Source organism: Gossypium hirsutum, chromosome D10 (genome assembly GCF_007990345.1).
Source record: "Gossypium hirsutum isolate 1008001.06 chromosome D10, Gossypium_hirsutum_v2.1, whole genome shotgun sequence".
NCBI classification, from domain to species: domain Eukaryota; kingdom Viridiplantae; phylum Streptophyta; class Magnoliopsida; order Malvales; family Malvaceae; genus Gossypium; species Gossypium hirsutum.
Window position 1 is genome coordinate 14,505,084 of NC_053446.1, and position 20,587 is coordinate 14,525,670.

Consider the following 20,587-nt stretch of genomic DNA (forward strand, 5'->3'; position numbering starts at 1 on the left):
ACACGTTCACAGAAAAATTTTAGGGCAGACAATATTTACCTATTGAATTGGAAAGGTTTTCTTCTGGGTTTCTTTGGAGATACTTGTTGAAATTTGAAGAACAGAAGTCTGTTTTTGGACTTCCCTACTCACTGCATTTCAATAACGGAATGTGAGAGTTTGGTTCGACAAAACAATCACAAATGAAAGTGAAAGGGGAGCGGTGGACGTCACTCACCTGGCAGCTTCTTTGATGTTGGGAGGGAGAGATCTGGATGTGGATTTCGGCTTGGAAGATGAGGGCAAAACAGGGCATAAAAATTTCAAGAATGCTAAACGGAAGCTATTCTGAACTTTGGGCAGGGAATACAAATCGGGGAGGACTGAGGAATACGCACGTAATGGATTAGGCACGTAATGGACAAACCAGCGAACCAAACGCTGGAATAGGTAGGGCCCACCGATTCGGCGCGTAATGCTATACGCATTACATCGAACCAAACAGGCAGTAATAGTTTGGTGACTAGTAGTATAGCTTCAAGGGGGAATCTAAGGGGGTTGGTAGGGCCTCAACCCCCCTAAAATAGAAAATTTTTCATTTTAGCCTTTTAAAATTTTAAATTAATAAAAGTGAAATGGCACTTTGCCCCCCTAAAATAATAAATTTTTAATTTAATCTTTTAAAATTTACATTTTTACTATCGTAAAAATTACAATTTAATTTTAACCTCCTAAAAAGATTTTATGACTTTGCCCCTGTATAGCTTACCCAAAAATTAAAAGATAATGAATAAAGAGTAATTTATCCAAATTGAAAATAAGTGCTTCAAATGGATAGTGTCCCGAGTAAAAAAAACTACAACATAAATATTATTATTTATTTCCTTTTCTATATAGAACATTGTAATATATATATATATAGGAAAAAAGCATCGCATGGCAGGTTTTGGTAGGCTCATGTGCCTTCTCAGATTTTCTTTATTATCATTAACTCTAACAGCTTGTTTGGTTGGGTGTATTGGCTTAGCCAATACACCCCTAATCGGTGGGCCCCACCTAATACCTCTCTAAGACGTCGTTTGGTTTGATGTATTGGTAATACGCATCTAATCCATTACCTTCTTAATCGGTGAAAACCACCGATTTCTATTCCCCCCTCTTTGCCCAGATTAGCTACTGATTGAGCATCAGCTCCCTGATTTGCCCTCCCCCCATCCCCTTGTTTCTCTTCTGTTCCTTCATCCGATTTCCTTCCTTATTTCTTTGCCCAGATTGTTGCTAGTTGTCGCTCCCTCCAAAAAGAAAAAGAAACAATGGCACCTTCGGCTCTGCCCAGTTTTTCTTCTTCATTTCTGTTTCCTCTCAAAACCCAGAAATCCTTTAAACCCCCAAAACCTCTAACTATAATTTGCAGTTCACAAGAACCCAAAAAACCCTCCAAAAACCCACAAAGACCCACTTCAAGGAACAGGAAAAGAACACCATATGGGACTTCTAGGAGGTCAATTCTCAAGATAACCTTCACTCAGGAGCAGGTCAAGTTCACTGTTGGTGTTTCAGCTGACCCTCACGTGGGGATTATTGGTGGAGGAATGGCTGGTCTTCTTTGTGCTTTGAGCTTGGAGAAAAGAGGTGTTAAGTCCACTGTTTTTGACACGGTTGGTTCCTTTGGTTACCTTTCGTGCTGCTTTAATTTGGGTTATTGTTGTTCTTTAGGGTGTTTTGATCAATGAATTAAAAAATGTTTCTTTTCTTGTAATAATGTTTTTCTTTTCCCTACATGAGTATATGACAATTGGATTTTTTTTGAATAAAAACAATGCATTTAATTTATAGAAAGAAATTCATTTTGTTAGTATGTTTTAGAACTCATGCATAAATTTAACTTTGGAGTTGCGCAATTAATCTCTGTGATGAATAGTTGTCTCTAAATTTCTTGTCATATGACAGAAGAAGAGAAGGCCTCTTTTTGTTTGTGTATTCATTGCACTCAAATATTCTTCTTCTGTTAAGAGAAACTCCAGTCTTCAATGAAATTAAATTGTGAATTTGGCATGCCTAAGCTAATATAATTCAACCCTTTCATGTGATTTTCCGGTACCGTTCTTCTTTTTAATGCTCAATAGTTTAGTTATGGGAGGACAAGTTTAGAAGTTCAACCATTTGCATTAACATTGCATAATGTAGTTTGGATAATTGCAAGTGATGTAGTTTCTTGTTGTCTTTTGCCGTAAAAGGGAATGCATGGTTTGGGAGGAAGAATGGGAACTAGAGTCATTGATCCTCAACAACTTATATTTGACCATGCTGCTCAGTTTTTTACTGTCAGTGATTCTCGGTTTTCCAAGCTAGTTGATTATTGGTTGGAGAAAGGCTTGGTTCGAGAATGGCAAGGTTTAGTTGGTCAGCTTGAATTAGGTGGCCGGTTTGTTCCTCTTCCTTCATCACCACCAAGGTTTATAGGTGTCAATGGGATGCGCCCTTTAGCCGACTCTTTGCTTTCTGAGGTGATCACCTTCATTTTCGTTCTTGCTGCTTATTCTGATCTTTTTAAAGCTTTATTATTAGTCGAATGGAAAGGTTATACTTTGTGAAACAAATAAATTACTAATTGTCTAGAGTGGTGCCTTTCATTATTGGACCCTATTGTCTCAAGTGCTTAATTGGGTTGACATTTTAACAGTGGTTATATCTGAGTAAGTTAGATGCTTGGTGCAGACTTCTATGGTCAATGTAGTGAGACCTTGTTGGATAAGTAAGCTCGAGCCATTTAACGGGATGTGGCACTTGAGCGAGAATGGAAAACCTCGTGGGGAATTTGATGCAATTGTTATTGCTCATAATGGTAATTTTGTGCCTCAATACTTATGTTTTTTTCTTCTGTCCCATTTTTTTCAATTCAAATTTGCTTAGGAGTGTTATTTTATGATTTTATGGTAATAGGGTTAGGATTTAATTTTATGCATGCACTGAATGAGCTGTGAATGTCATTTTACTATTGTTGTTACAGTCAAGATCTAGATAGGGCTGACCATGCAGATAAAGTTCTAGATAATAGGTAACAATTTCACGTTATGACATATTTCGGTATTTGTTTGGGGGCAAATCAAGGTATGCTTGGAGGTTAGAAACAAGCTGTTTTTGTAGGAATACAAAAAGTGTATGCATACAAAGGATGGCTTAAAAGCTAAATAAGCCAACCATTTAGGTTATAGGACAGTACTCGAGATCTTGCTTAAAAGTGCATATATATAAATGTAACATCTATTTGTATGTCTATATATATATTTATTTATTTTCCTTGCTGTTTGGTTTCCTTCATGAATCCTTTGCTTTTGACATAGAGATTAATGAAGAAATGTTGTGGATTTAATGATGTAGATTGCAGACTATTTACAAAGTGATGGAGCATGTCCTGAAGAGTTTGCTGTTGGCTTAGAGAAGGAATTTGAGGCAATTGAAGGACATGATATTGGACAATTTGCACTTGCAGGGGTTGAGTCATCCTTAAAACAACACAATGAAATGTCAGCATTTCAACTTGCCACTTAAAATCTCAATCTTCAACCTTCAAAGATTCCTGCAACAGTCCCACAGTATGATTTTCTCTTGCCCTAGGAAGATTTTGCAAATAGTGAGATTCGAATCTAGACCTTCTGGACGACCATATGAACCAAGTGAACTGAACTACATGTTCTTGCTCTTGGCGGCTGACATTCCTAAATGCATGTAATTTTGAATATTTATCTCTAAATGCATGTAATTTTGAATAATTCAATTATTTATATGAAAATGCACCTATGAATTTCTTTTCATCGATTTAATTTAAAAAAAATAAGGTAATATTTTAGCATTACGAAAATTAAAGAGATTGTTGCCAAAATTACTGGATACGCTCTCATTTGTTGTTCTTAATGTTATAATGTGAGTAAATTTTAAAAAATATAATAAAATTAAATTGAGTATTTTGTTTATTTCCAAAATCAAATTATGTTTTTATTAAGAATTTTATTAAATTATATATTTTAATTAAAATATGTTTAATAATAATTATGTTTAAATATGATTAAAATATTTATTATTGATAATAATAATCTTATTAAAATTTAAATAACAATAACAATAATCATTTACCAAAATAAATTTATGCTAAGGGTATTCTAGTCATTTTAGTTTTTTCCACTATGCTATTACACCTCTATTCCATTCAACCAAACACAAGATTACTATTACGCATCTATTCCATTACATTCAACCAAACAGTTGATTTGCTATTACACCTCTAATCCAATACACCTCTAATCCAATACACTTCTAATCCAATACATCTCTAATCCAATACAGCGAACCAAACGCACTCTAAATATTAAACTTGTGGATAAAATTAAACTTTTAGTTCTAAAATGCACCAAAAAAATTTAGGTATCAAGTGAAAAAAATAGTATAATTTAAGGGATAAGTAGTCAATAAATTTAAATAAAAATATAAAAATTTTATGGTAACACATTATTATTATTATTATTATTATTATTATTATTATGATATATAAAATATAAAATCAATATGTATATTATTGTTTAATTTGATGGTAACACTTATCAATTGGATTTTAATTTTATTGTGAAATGATTTACAAAAATATATATTTCTTGAACAAAATTATATTATTTTGAATATGTTTATGTGAATTTATGTTTGTATATAAAATCAATAAATATCTGAAATTTGAACTTCACATCAACATTCAAACAAACTTTTTATATATATTCATAATGATTGGCATTATATGAGAGTTGAAGTGAATAAATGATGTACTAGAAGCCATATGTGGGCGTAGCATTACAACAACTATCCCCAGCTTTCACGTGTGATTCATGTCTCTACCTTTAAACACCTACAACTCATCCAAATCATATGATTTTGTCACCAACTATTTCTTCAACGTTTTTATTCTGGAAAAAGGTTTCTATCAATAAATAAAACTCCCAATGATTTTGATCTAAAATTTGATTTAATGTGTAAGTTGATATATGAATTTTAATTATATAGTTTAAATATGTATATAAAATTTTAATTTTGATTCAATCATACACATTTAAATAAATAAATATATTAATTTATTTTTATATTGTATAAATATAATTATCTGTGTTTGCAATATATAAATATACAATGATGTTATATTAATAATTGTGTTAATAATTTGTGAGAATTGAAACAAATCAAAATTTTATATATAAAATTACACATTAAATCAAAATTCATATATAATTTTAAGATTTATTCTTTTAAAAATTAAAAGTTTTGAAACATATAAAAATATTTATGATTTTAAAATAAAAAATTCAAAAAATAGAAAACATACTGCTTCAAGTGCATGCAGAATACATTTTTAATCTGAAAAAGTTAATGAAGAGTACATTTACCCATATGGTTCAATAATTCTCACTTACATAATTACTTCTATCAAGTTTGAAGAAAATTCTATAAATCTCTTTGAGATCTATTTATTAAGCAAATTAATTTTAAATAAAATGACAATATAATACATTGAAATCATATAAATGTAAGCATAAATCATGATTTAAACGAAATGTAGGTAGCGGAAAAATCAAACATAAATATCTTTGGTCATTATCCGAATCAAATGTCAAAATCTAAATGATGTAACCACTTGTTGAGCGCGTAAAACAATCGATGAAGACATCATATTTAGCTATATGAAAACACGAAAATTGGAAAACACAAAAAACACCAAGGTCTTCTAAGCACTCGAAAACCTCACTAGATGGAATTGTTTTCAGAAAATATTTTTGGTGTTTAGGGATCTTATGCTTGGGGGTATTTATAGTGGTGGTTCCCCGTCAAAAACCACCCATCACATACCCTACTATCACACAAAGTGAAAGTAGTGGCCCAAATGTGGGAAAGAAAATGTGGGGGTTATTCCCACGAACCATACACGTCTAACATTCTCCCACTTGGTTCGTATTGCCCATGAAAACTTAAAGTCTAAACATAATACACGAATCATGGCGATATTTTCTCTTAGAATTTGAGTACTATCTTCCATGTATCACAATATATCATGTCTCAACGCTTTAGCCCAAATTTCTTAATGAATAAACCCAATGTTTATTTCAGGCCCAAACTTTAGTGACATTTCTCAAAACAATCAAATTAATGTGTGCACAAAATATGAGAAACATCAAACTTGGCAGAGTATCTTTATAATCGTTATTATAACGAAAATTTACAAGGTGGGAACAAGTCTCAATGTGAAAACATGATCCTTAAATTTGTATGGTGGCATGCCTTTAGTTAAAGGATCATCTAACATCTGCTTACTGTTAATGTGCTCAATGACCACTTTATTTTCTTTAACACGTTCCCTTATGGCTAAATACTTAATGTTGATATGTTTACTTCAACTTCGACTTTTGTTATTTTTAGCCATAAAGACAGTAACTAAATTATCACAATATATCACCAATGGCCTAAAAATCGAATCCACAAGTCGAAGCCTAGATATGAAACTCTTCAACCATACTCCAAGTGAGGTAACCTCAAAACATGAAACGAACTTAGCCTCCATAATGGAAGTAGCAGTTAAAGACTGCTTGACACTCCTTCAAGATATAGCTCCGCCAGCAAACATAAATATGTAACCTGATGTTGATTTACATGAATCAACACAGTTGACAAAGTCTGAGTCGGAGTAGCTGATCACCTCCAAATTGTCTGATCGTTTGTACGTAAGCATGTAGCCCTTTGTCTCTTTAAGATATTTCAAAACTTTCTTTGCAGCTCTCCAATGGTTAATACCTAGATTACTCTGATATCTTCCCAACATTCCAACTACAAATACAATGTCTAGTCTTGAGCAGAATTGAGTATACATCAGGCTTCCAACAATAGATGCATATGGAATGTTTTTCATTTGCTCCCTCTCAAATTCGTTCTTCGGGCATTGGTTCAAATTGAACTTATCACCCTTCACGATAGGAGCAACATTCGGTGAATAATCCTTCATCCAAAATTTTTCTAAAACTTTCTTGATATAAGTTGCTTGAGATAGACCTAAGATAGCACGATATCTATCATGATGAATATTAATGTCAATGACATAAGACGCATCACCCATATCTTTCATATCAAAATTTTAAGAAAGAAATTATTTCACCTCATGTAGCATACCCTTGTCATTTGTTGCAAGTAAAATGCCGTCCATATATAGAATAAGGAAACAAATTTTAACCTCACTAGCCTTCTAGTATAAGCATTGATCCATGACATTTTTGAAAAAACCAAACAAAGAGACAAATTCATGAAACTTTAAATACCACTGCCAAAAGGCTTGTTTTAATCCATATATGAACTTATTTAGCTTGCATACCAATTGTTCACCATCATTAAAGGAAAATCCTTCAGGTTGTTTCATGTATACCTCTTCCTCTAGGTCACCATTGAGAAAAGCGATTTTCACATCCATTTGTTGCTACTCAATGTCAAAATGAGCTATTAATACTAACACAACACGCAAGGAATCTTTCTTAGATACAGGAGTGAAAGTTTCAGTATAATTGATTTCTTCTCACTGAGTGAATCATTTCGCTACGAGTCTAGCTTTATATCTTTTTATGTTTCCCATTGAGTCCTTTTTTTGTTTTGAATACCCATTTACATCCAATGGCTTTTACGCCTTCAAGCAACGACACAAGATCCCCAACATTGTTACTTTTCATGGAATTCATATATTCTTTCATAGCATTGTACCACAATTCTGAATCTTTGCAACTCATTGCTTGTGAAAATGACTTAGGATCATTATCATTTTTAGCTCCAATATTATAGTCAGACTCTTACAAATACACAATATAGTCACTAAAAATTGTTGATTTCCTTTCTTTAGTAGATCTTCTCAATGTTGAACCAATATTTTCTTGTGGATCATATTGTTCAACTGATTGTTCAATAATTTCCAGATTTTCTTGAACAATTTGATCTATTGGAGTGTTTTCAGCAGCTTGTGGATTTTCATTAATTGGTTGTTCAACACCCAGTTAAGCTTGAGGGGTGTTTTATATGATAACCAATCTCTCATCTGCGGTGGAAGTTTGACTTACGGGAATCATATCCCGAGACAGATCGCTCTCATTAATTGAGTCATTCTCAAGAAACTTTGCATTTCTCGATTCCACAATTCTAGTTCTATGAGATGAACAATAAAATTTATATCATTTGGACTTTTCGGCATATCAAACGAAATACCCACAAATGGTCCTTGGGACCAGTTTCTTTTCCTATGGGTTATAAACTCTTACTTCAGAATGGTATCCCTATACGAGTATATATCGCAAACTCAGTTTCCAGCCTTTAAACAACTCAAAAGGTGTCTTTGGGACAACCTTGGTTGGAACTCGATTTAATATATACACAACCATTTTGAGAGCTTCAACCTATATAGACTTAGGCAACTTAGAGTTGCTAAGCATACTTCGCACTATGTCCATTAAATTTCAGTTTCTTCTTTCTGCAATACCATTCTGGTTAGGTGATTTTGGTGTGGTGTATTGGCCAACTATACCATTATCTTGAAGAAACTTCACAAATGGACCAGGTGTTTGTCCATCCTTAATGTATCTACCATAATACTCACCACCTCTATCGGTTCTAACAATCTTAATTTGCTTATTGTATTGTTTCTCTACTTTAGCCTTGAAAACTTTAAAGGCTTCTAATGTTTCGCTCTTATGATGAAGTATGTAAAGATACATGTATCGTGAGTAATCTTCTATAAAAGTGATGAAGTATTTTTGACCTTGCACATCTATATTTGGGCAACATATATCAAAATAGATGATTTCCAATATGGTCGAACTCCTTTTGGCACCTTTTTTGACTTGTTAGTCTGCTTACTCTTAATGCAGTCTATAAAAGTATCTAAATCATTAAAATCTAAAGTACTAAGTACCCCCATCATTTACTAATCTTTTAATCCTTTCAATGGAGGTGTGTCCTAATCTCCGGGACCATAAAATAGATGAATCTTCATTTATAGCACAACTTTTAGTACCAATTTGAACATGCATAACATTATGAGTGACATTATTTTGTAAATTAAGAGAATAAAGACCATTAGATAAAACACCATTTCCAACAAGTTTAGATTTATAAAATAAATTGACACCAGTGTTTGAAAAACTAAAGCAATACTAAAATTGTGTAAATCTTGAAATAAAAACTAAATTTCTAGAAAAATTAGGAATATAAAAAGTCTTTTCTAAAATTAAAACATAGTCACTCTTAAGCACTAATTCGCATGTTTCAATTGCTTTCACATGCGACTCTATCTTATTTCCTGAATAGATGTATCATTCAGCTCAACTAGTTTCCTTAGGTTTCTTAATTCCTGTAAGGAATTTGAGATATGGATTGTAGAACTAAAATCAATCCACCATGTGTTATAACTAACATCAACCATATTAGACTCAAAGCAAATAAGTGATATTGATTTACCTTTCTTTTCAAGCTAGCTTTTAAACTTGACATAGTCCTTTATGTGTCCCTTCTTTTTACAAAAGAAACATTTAGACTCTTTCTTTATGTCCTCTTGAGGTTGCATTTTAGCCTTCCCCTTTTGCTTAGCTTAGATCGTCCTCTTTCCTTGAGTAACTGTAAATGCACTCTCTCCTATCTCCAGTATGAGTCTAGCCTCCTTCTGGTCACAGATAGTCAAAAGCTCATTGATAGACCACTTATCCTTATGTTTGTTATAGGAGATCTTAAATGGCTTATACCGAGGTGGAAGAGTGTTCAATATAAAGTGCAAAAGGAAAGATTCAAACATTTCAACCTCAAGTGCTCTTAATTGAGTTGTTAAATCTATCATCTTGTTGATGTGATCGTTTACACCTTTCATGGTAGTGAACTTTATTGATGTGAACTTCATGATTAAGGTGTTGTTTAATGACTTTTGAGAAGTCTTAAATTGTAACACCCTAAACCCGGTCTAGACGTTATAGCTAGATCTAGTGATGTTATCATAAATCGATTAAAAGTTCATAATCGCTATATTTTGACAAACATCCAAAACTCTTATTACACAAAAACCCAGTTTATTTGAAAGTATATCTTACTTAGTTGTTTTATAGTGAACGTTATCTATTTACATTTTCTAAAAACGTATAGCTTTGCAGCAGGAATTCTTAAAAAGTTAAATTTTGGGAAAAAACACAGTTTGTTGTTTTGAAATCCGTTGTTTTGCAGAAAAATGAACATTTTCGATAAAACGTTTAAACGGTATCATGCGAAAGTCAGAAATAAAGTCCAAAAATAAAACAATTCTAACAGTCCAAAATTTACAAAACTCTCAAACCCAAGTTCAAATAAATTAAATTTATGTAAATATTGTTATGATCGAGCTCCCGTCGCATCGATCCGCCTAAGTCTGAGGGTTACCTGAAAGTGATAGACAAACAGAGAGTGAGTTTTTGAAACTTAGTGTGTAACACATATATTTATATCATCAGAAATTAATTAGACAAAAATATCAGATACAACACTTATTAGAACAGTGCAGTTGTAGATACATAATCTTACCCCCCATCCGCTACACAACAACTCCTACCATCCCAACACACCATATGGGTATGAAACACTCATCCAACCCTACACACCACTTAGTGTCAATATGAAACTTTTCAGAATATTTGCAGCTTAGCTGCCAAATCCATAGACAAATTATCGGCTTGTACAGAAATAAATGTGGCGGTGCCACCATTTTCGACATTTAATCAAACTACCCACACTTCCTCCTATACATAAATCTCATCCCAAATGTAAATGTAGAACTAACAGATATCAAATATGTTTACAATGCACATCTTATCATGACTGATACAGAATATAAAACATAATTTATATTTTACACATATTATTTCATTTCAAACATGTTACAAATATTTATTTTTACACTAGAAGATGGCCAGAATTCATGTTTAAATGCTTAATTAACAACATACCCACCCTACAGAAGGCCTACGTTTGATCCAAACATTGTTTACAGTCCTAAGAAAAAATCCAAAATTTTGGGTCGACTCGGTCTAACACACGGCCTCACACATGCCTGTGTAACCTATGTGACCCAATTGGCTCAGACTGTGTGTCTCAGACAGTCTAGTACACGACCTGTCACACGGTCGTGCGGCATCGACAATGCAGTTTTGACTTTCGTCGCTCGTTGTTTTTCTTGTTTTTCGTTACACACCTGGATAATTCTTGTTACGAATGTAACAACTCGATAGCCAGGGGTGTCGAAAAACGTATTTTTGGGACTTCATTTTCGTAAATTGGACCTGTAAATATTTAAAATATTTACGAGGCTAGCTTAGTAGCTAATTAATTTTTAGAATAGTAAATTTTGTGAAATTAGGAATTATTAAAGTACAGGAACTAAATCGCCTAAGGGTTAAAAGTTTTGAATTATGGCCTGAAATAAATTAAAAGGGCTAAAGAAGTAATTATGCCCTTTTTTCTTTTAAAGTGGACGGTTATAATAGATATTTATAACATGTATATATATTATATATTATGTTAATATAATATGTATATATGTTATAATAAATAAATTGTATAAAATGTATGTATATTATATAATAAGATATAATAATAGTAATAATAATAAAAACAAAAGAAATAGAAGATTCATTCTCTGTTACATGCAAATTAGAAAAGAAAGAGAAAAAAAAAGAAGGCTCATGCACGGCTAGGAAATTTTGGGGTTCAAGCTCAAATTGGTTAGTGCAATGTAGTCCCTATACTAGTAATTTTTACGTTTTTTGAATCCCAGTACTTAGGGCTACCCGACCCATATTGTAATTTTTAGTATTGTTCAAGATTTTAGATGTTGACATTGTTGAATAGTTTAAGTATTAGGGATTAAATAGATAGATTTTTAAGTTAGAAACGAAAAATGACTAAGATAGATTAAATTGTAGAATTAATTGTTGATTTTGAACAATAAGGACTAAATTGTGGAAAATTTGAAATTAAGGGGTCGAATTGGAAAAGAGGAAGCTAAATGTGGTCTAGAGTGAAATTAGTATAAAAATATGAAGTTAATTATGAAGGTTAAAATTAGTCTCGGTTTAAGGACTAAATTGAAGAATAAGTAAAATATAGTATGAAAATTAAAATTTAATGTGAAGTTGAAATGTGTAATATTAATGTGATTTAATTATATTATTCCGTAGGCAACGTCGTATTGGAATCCTCGAGTAAAAAAGGGAAGGATAAAATCGACGTCGAATAGCTCAAAAATCACGATTTGTGTTTCTATAATTCGAATTAAATAGTAGATTATTGCATATATAATTGTTTGCATATGGTAAGCATTTGAGGTGAATACTTTGGTACTTTAGGATTGAATTAAATTCATAATTGAAATGAAATGGATTGATTTTTGTATATTATGAAAAATCTTGATTATGAATATATGTGTGTTGAGAAAAATGTAATTATTATTAAAGTGAATATATGCTTATATGTGATGATATATTCATGAAATTGAGACACTGGTTGTCATGAAAAGTGAAATGAATCCCTATTAACTATATCGGGCTGAGTTGGATATAGATGGCATGCCATAGGATAGGAAGAGTTCAGGGATTACTTCGACCTCGAGTCGATGAGTCAGTGGGTGCCAATTTGCTTCGATTTAACTGATGAGACACTGGGTGTCAATTTTATATAGCGTTGGGTGCAGTTATGAATTTGGATTTATTAGACGAGGTATTGGGTGCCAAACTGGTGTGTTGGTTGGATCCGTATATCCATTCGAGTCTGTGTCGTGTTAATAGGGGAAAGTAAAATAATGTTTTTGTGATTGATATTGAAATGGAAAAGATGAGAAATGAATATGAGATGAGAAAATATTGAAATGAAAAATATGAGAAATGATTATGAGATGAGAAATGAGATATGAAATGATGAATTGAGATGTGAAAATTGAATGAATTCAAGTATTGATCAAAGATAAAAATCATGCCATTACATGAGATGATGTATTCAAATGTTAAATGAAATGCCATTGATATGTATACTTATATATTTGAACATGTGAAAATCTTAGTAGATGTGAATAAGGAATAAGCAAAAATTATAGTATTGAATTGAAGCACATGAACATAGCTTACTTGTTGCATTTTGCATTTTAAATAGTTATATCAAGTTCATGTTATTCGGATTATAGAAATACCACTGAGTTTTACTCAGCGTGTAGTTTTATTTTCCGTGCGCAGGCTAGGTACTGTTCAAATTATTATCGACTCAACATCAAATCACAAATCCCGAGCTCAAGTGTGGTGATATTTCATTTTGTAATGGCATGTACCTAGGGAGTGTTTTGTTCATATCGTTTATAAGATGTGGTTAACTTAGTTGCTAGTGAAATGATGGTTAAAGGTGTATTTGGTTGTGGTTGAGGCTATGTTGGTATGCTAGCCTAGTTTATATTTTGGTATGTGCTTAGTTTCATATTTGGTAACTTTAGAAGTTTGAAAGTTTGTTCAAATATGGTAAGTGTGATATGAATGAAAGTCTTGAATGTTTGATGTGTTGTTGATGTTTTTGGACCATATAAAATGTGGTACCAATGAAGGTACATTGGTTAGGCATTTTAGGTGATAAATTTGGTGTATTTTGGGCATATTTAATCGTGTTTTGAATAGATTAAATGATTGGTAATTGAGTTGCTTAGTGCCGAAGTAAGTAGGAATTGGTAAACTTGAGTTTTAAGGTACTTTTGGGTGCAGACGGCCTAACCACACGGGCGTGTGTCACATATGGGCAACACACATGGGCGTGTAACCCAAGTCAGAGAGTTCCATGGCCTGCGACCACACGGTCGTGTGTCTCGGCCGTGTGTGTGTGACCCCTGAAATCAAAATTTTTGTTATTATTTCCTAAACTTCCAGAATTATTTCAAATTAGTCTCTGCCTATTTTTAAACTATTTTTAGGATCCCGTAGACTCGTAATAGGGGATGTAAGAGTAAATTTTACTTTGAATTGGGGTGGATTAGCAAACCTAAATTAAGTGCATTCCACTAACATCATCGAAGATAAATTAAAAAGATAATCGTAGATGGAGTATGGACTAATACCCTGATGCTAATAATTGACATAATCTTATATGTCTCTGAATTTTGACATTCTAGAAGGGATAAATAGTAATAAGAGTGTAGACAGTGAAAGACTAAATTTAGCAATGTATAAATAGTGATAAGAGTGTAGACAGTGGAAGACCAAGTTTAGAAATGCATAGCATAATTTATTATTCGAATGTATAAGAATCTAGCATGAAAGTATTAGATTGTTATGACCTACCCCTGCATATTATAATGTTATTAGTTAGTTTATATGTTGATTATGATTGAATTAATTGTTTGATTCGTTAGTAATGCTCGTGACCCTGATCCGATGACGGAGAGGGGTTAAGGGTGTTACAACGAAGTTGACCATGAGACATCAAGAACCTAAATTCAGTAATTAAACAATTAATTTTGTTATTGATACACCAATTTCAAAAAACTCATTTAGCTCAACAGGAGGCACTAAAATTTATCAAGCCAAAATTAAGTCTTATAACGTTCAAACACTTACCCAAACAAATAGGGCAGTTTCCCCAAACTCATAAATAACCAAGGGTAAATCGTGCGCTTCACCACTGTCACTTAAATAAACGATTTTAGAGTGGTCAAACTTGTATCGCAAAGAGGAAATAACGAACCAACCATACCATGAATACCCAAAAGAAATAATTCACGAATCTTACCCCTACTACCCAGTTCGTTTAAACACAGAAATATCACTAACCTTTATCCAAAGAAACCGAAGCAATGATAATGCACAATGGAACACAGTTACTATCAATAAAAAGTATTTAAGCCCAAAATTGAAAAAAAAGATTTCAAGAAAAGAATTCTAGAAGACAAATCGACTACTGGCAGAGGAATTGGAAAAAAAATGGAAAGAAAAGGAAGAACAAACGTGATAAACAGTAGGAGAAAAATAGCAGAGCATGCAACAACCAATTCTTTTGAAAAGAAAAACCCCAAAAATAAAAATAAAATAGAAATAATACTAATAAAATAAATTAAAAGAATTTAATAGATATAATGACACAAAGATATCAACTAACCACAGGATTTCCTAATAACCACCACTATCTAGAGTTTGAATTTAAGCCAAATATCAGTTCATGGACGACATACCAAGAAATTACAAAAATTAATACCATTCCGCTCACACTGGAATTCAAACACAAGACCGAAGGGTAAGCTAAAAAACACCTTACCACTAAAAATAATACTTAAGTCAAATAAATAGAATTAGACTTAAGAACAAAAATAACAAAATTTTCCAAAAAACGAGACTCAAATCCAAGTCCCCTAACACATAATCAAGGCACTTAACCACTGAAGCAGAAACTAATTATGACTGAATTTAACAAAATAGGAATTTAAGATTTTTGGGGTGTCACATTAATTATTTTGCAATAGTCGTTAATAATTCATGGACATTCTCATAATGCTCAATTGAGCCGCGAACATCAACAAGAACCTTACTCTTTATGAACATGATACTTAAGCGATTGATCACTCTCATTTTTCATATAGAGCAAGATCAACCTGAGTGCTGGTTTCAGTAATATGTGGCTCAGATTTCCTTATGGCATAGTCAATATCTAAGCACCCCAATTGGAGAAGAATACTCTCCTTCCAGAAGTTAAAGTTCTCACTAGTTAATTCAGGGATAACTGCTTTATTATCAAACATAATCACAGGTTGTAAAACTGCAAAATAAATGAACATACATGCTTAATAGAAATTTGAGGCAAACATAAATCATAATCTACCAATGCAAATTATGTAAATAATGAATCTAGTGACATAAAAATTGCCTGTGGGCTAAATTTTTAATTCAATTATATTCATTATATGATTGAATTATTTACTATCTTTTTGATAAAGTTATTAAATTCATTTTCATAATTCCTGTGGATAACTATGAAAAATCATTTAATAACTTTAACTTAATAAATTATGTAATGAGATTTAATACCTATGCTTTTCGTATGTGATTTTTAACTTTAATAATTTTATTTAACTAAAGACATTGTGACTAGTCTTTAATTAAATAAAATTATGAAAATCATTTAGCTAGATATTAATCCTTAAACTTTATTGAAGATAGTTGCTAAGCCATTATGTAACATCTAATGTCTATAAACCTTATGAGATCTTTACTATAATAAAAAATTTCATATGATTAAAGTTGTTGTGACTAATTCTCTAATTAAATAAAATTATTTGGATTCCTATACATATATTTTATAGTTTTATTGCTAAATACCTTATGTAATAAGTCTAAAAATTTTATACACCTAAAAGATGTATGCAACTAACAACTAGATAATTCATATACAACCATTTAATTCAGGCACATAAAAATATTCAAATAAAAAATTTCTAATTTTTTCTCCAAATTATTTATAAAAAAATTAATTTTAGAAATTTCACTTTAATAAAATCCATGATTTTGCACAAAGTTTGCAATAAAAATTCTCAAAAAAAGTTTAAAAATAATTCAAGAAATGTGGAATTGTTATTTTGAAAAATTGATAAACTTTTAAAACCGGACAAGGTAGAGATTAACCTGACTTGGATGCCAAATGTAAGCACAAATCACGGTTTAAACGAAATGTAAGTAGTGGAAAAACCGAACATAAATACCTTCGACCATTGTTCGAATCATATGTCAAAATTCAAATGTTGTAACCACTTGATGACTGTGTCAAACAACTGATGAAAACATCGTATTTAGCTATACGAGAACACGAAAATTGGAAAACCAAAAAAATGTCAAGGTCTTCTAAGCACTCGAAAACCTCGCTAGATGGAATTGTTTTTAGAAAATGTTTTTGGTGCTTAGGGACCTTATGCTTGGGGGGCATTTATAGTGGTGGTTCCCCATCAAAAACCACCCATCACATACCCCACTATCACAGAAAGTGAAAGTAGTGGGCAAAATGTCAAAATGAAAACGTGGGGGTTATTCCCACGAACCAAACACGTCTAACAATAAATACATTCTATTTAGTTTATTCATTTTTCTATTTTTAATTATAAAATAATAAAATTTTAATTATCATTGTTAGCCGAAATGAAAGTGTGGTTACCTATAGAATACAAGTTCAGATTCATGTGTAGGTTCTCATCTATATTTATTCTAGTTTATATCTCATTGTATATGGATTCTGTATATATTTATTTTGGTATAGGTCTACATTATTTTGATTATCAATCTAACCATGCTTTATAATTATTAATTTTGATTATAATTGTTTGAATATATTTTTTTGGAATTGCAATTGTGATTTATGCATGTAACTTCCAAAAAACTTTTATTAATTGAAAAATACATTATGTTTAGTGTGAATATAATATAATTTATAATTTAATTTAGAACTCTATACATAAAAGGAATGTCCAAGGCCAGGTGATGTAGGTTCTTGTGAAAAAGAATCAATCAAGTTTTACAGCTTCACGTTCCATTTCCATTAACATCATAATTGCTCAAGAGGTTCTTCACACGATGAAAACGACAAAAAGCAATGAGGGATGGATGGCTATTAAGATACATTATATGATACAGGTTTGCTGAAAATTATAGTTTGTGCAATAATGTATTGTGTAACGTCGTCGTCTATGCAACTTTTGTGGAACAGTGCTTTGTCAGATAAATTCATTCTGTAACAGCCCGTTTTTCAATGGTGTTGAAAATAGTGGCTTCAGGGCCACCAAATCTGACGAGTAAGTTCATAAATATTATTATTTAATATTTATGAGTCAAACATGGTTTTAAAAATATTTTTGATATAGTGATTTTTATTATATAAGGGATTTATTAAGTTCAAGTGGTAAGACCCTAAGGTCAAGTGGTTTTACAAATTGAGGTATCAGGACCTGGTTTCTATAAATCGAGCCATAAATATTTTTATCAATATTTTTTAAATATTTAAGAAGTGTCATTAAGGTGGCAATAAAGTTTCGTTGAAAAATTTTAACGTTTCGATAGTTAATTAAGTGAAAATGACTAAATCGTAAAAGTTGAAAAAGTCAATCGCTATTAGTTTGAAGGTGTTAATTGAGTAAATTATCCATCCTAAAGATAATGGGACGTTTGGTTGCTTAAATTTCTTTTTATTATAATGTTTTATATGTTATTATTATACGATAATGATAAAATAATGAATAAAAAATGTTAATAAAATTAAAACTTAAGCCATCATCTTCTCTAACACCAAATGGCCATGGAAAGAAAGAAATGGAGAAGCTTCAAGTTTCGGCCTAGCTTTGGAAGATGCATGTAAGTCCGTTTTAGCCCAATTTTCAATAATTTTTATGTTTTTGAGATCGTTGCAACTATATCTAGCTAGCTCGTACCTTCAATTTTGAAATTTTTAATGATTTTAAATGTTTTAATTGATGAATCTTGTGTTTTTTGTTGTTAAATGATGAATTTGGAATGTTGATTGATGATTAAAAGTATTTTATTAAGTGATTTTTGATGAATTTACCGATTAGGGACTAAATTGTTAAATCAATAAAAACACAAGGATTTAATATGAAATTTTTGCAGAAATGAGCTGTTATGGATACCATGAACATTTAGCCATGCTCAATTTTGGGTAAAAATGGTTAATTTACATGCTTTGGGCTCAAGGACTAAATTGAAGAAAAGTAAAACTTTGGGGGTAATTTTGTAAAATTTAAAAATACCAAATTTCATGAAATGAATTGTTTTATTTTCTAAATTAATATATTTAATTAAATTATTAATTTAGATCATGATCGGGTGGAAAATCAAGAAAAATGAAAAATTACCAAAATACCCCTAAACTTTAATATTTCTGTAATTTAGCCAGGTAAGTTCGTATAAATTGTATTCTGTATAATTTTTATTAAATCTAATGTTAATATGTGATTATATTGTGATTAAATCAATATATATATGTTAGTATACAATTTACCGTGTTATGAAACGACGTAAATCCAATAATGTACGACGATTACAGAGCCATGTTTGAACCTTAGGAATTTGTAGGATACAAATGACATGTCATTAGGGTTACATGATTTGGGTGCTGGTCGTGAGCGTCCTATCGATGGCTGAGGTCTGACATGTGTTGCGGATACTCCACAGCTTGTATGGACAACATCGTGTAGCTACGTTCTGACCCACAGCTCATGTGAGCATACCGATTCATAGCTCGTGTGAGCATACATGTACAGTATTTGACGGGTTATAGTTATATGAGCTAGCACACTATATGTGAGCTATCCCAGGTATCCAATGGTATTCTAAATGGTTCAACGGGCATTATTCGAAAATGAAGTGGTAAGAGTTCGATATGAACTAAGATATAGATACATGTGAATTTCATTGAAATGGTATTACATGGTATATTGAAAGTGGAAATGGATGATATATGTATATGATACATGAATCAATGTTGTGCTCATCCATGTTTATAATGAGTATGTTATATGTTTATTTGGATAATATGTTTGGTGCACATGCTTAGGATTTGGCCAAGTTGTCATTGGATTATGCCACGTTAAACTTATAAGTTATGCATTGAAATGGTAAATGCCTACATGGAAATATGCTTGTGATCATGAAAGGGTGGTAAGGTTTAAAGTATGTAATTTCTATTGAAATGGTTTATCATGTGGTTAGTTCCAAAAAGAATTATGTTTAAATGAACTAGCTTATGATTATGGTTGAATGATATGTTTATGTCTCGTGTGATATGCATATGAAACGGGCATGGAAAGGTATTGAAATAGTAAGTTCATATCTGAAGTGTAGAATGATGAAAAAGGGAATAATGAATTGAATTGATGTTATTTGAGCTAATGAGAGTAAATGCAATGGAAAGTAATGAAATGTAAATGAAAATAAGAAAATTTGAAAGGGTTTAAAGTTTTATAAAATCCTACTATGTTAGAGATGATATGTATAGTGATACTGTGAATTTATTCACTTTGTGAGTTGTTGAATATAGTTTCATGAATCTTGCGGTATCGATATAGGATTACTCTTGATATGTATAAATTTGAAATGGATTGATATGATTAAAATTTATATGAGCTTACTAAGTATTCATTGCTTACGTAGTTGTTCTCATTTAATTTTTAGATTATCGGAACCTCGATCGGGTTGGAAGCTAGTCGGAGATCCATCACTCTATTCATCGGCTCTATCGGTACTTTCGGATGTTTTGATTTTAGTTATAATGACATGTATAGGCATTTCTAGCTAATGTTTGGCCTATGTGTTTTGGTTGTTGAAATAGCCATATGGTTTGGCTTGTGCTATGGTATCTTGGTTGTGATTATGGTATTTTGAATGTTGACAAAGGTTTGGTTTTTGGTATGTATATAAGAGGCCTTAAATTGGTTGATAACATTTATTATTATTCTAAAAATATGTAAGTTAGAATGATTGACTAAGTATGCATATTAGAAATGTCTTGTGGT

The 20,587-nt window shown here is 31.6% G+C and overlaps 1 protein-coding gene across 2 annotated transcripts; it reads left to right on the forward strand.

Moving 5' to 3' along the window:
• Positions 1–1,135: 1,135 nt before the first annotated feature.
• LOC121222431 (renalase-like) lies at positions 1,136–3,715 on the forward strand. Of its 2 annotated transcripts, XM_041103193.1 has the most exons (4): positions 1,137–1,637; positions 2,217–2,486; positions 2,698–2,824; positions 3,361–3,715. In XM_041103193.1, the coding sequence occupies exons 1-4, from the start codon at positions 1,293–1,295 to the stop codon at positions 3,381–3,383; spliced, it is 765 nt and encodes a 254-aa protein (XP_040959127.1). In that variant the 5' UTR covers positions 1,137–1,292; the 3' UTR covers positions 3,384–3,715. The 2 variants fall into 2 exon arrangements, with proteins under 2 accessions (XP_040959126.1, XP_040959127.1); XM_041103192.1 differs by lacking the exon at positions 3,361–3,715 and having other exon boundaries at positions 1,136–1,637; positions 2,698–3,221.
• The last annotated feature ends 16,872 nt before the right edge of the window (positions 3,716–20,587 follow it).

Excerpts from the sequence above, each read along its gene's own strand:
- LOC121222431 (XM_041103192.1), top strand. The coding sequence starts at position 1,293 with ATGGCACCTTCGGCTCTGCCCAGTTTTTCTTCTTCATTTCTGTTTCCT. Across the intron at positions 1,638-2,216 it reads AGTCCACTGTTTTTGACACG|GGAATGCATGGTTTGGGAGG; the intron begins GTTGGTTCCTTT and ends TTGCCGTAAAAG. Across the intron at positions 2,487-2,697 it reads CCGACTCTTTGCTTTCTGAG|ACTTCTATGGTCAATGTAGT; the intron begins GTGATCACCTTC and ends TGCTTGGTGCAG.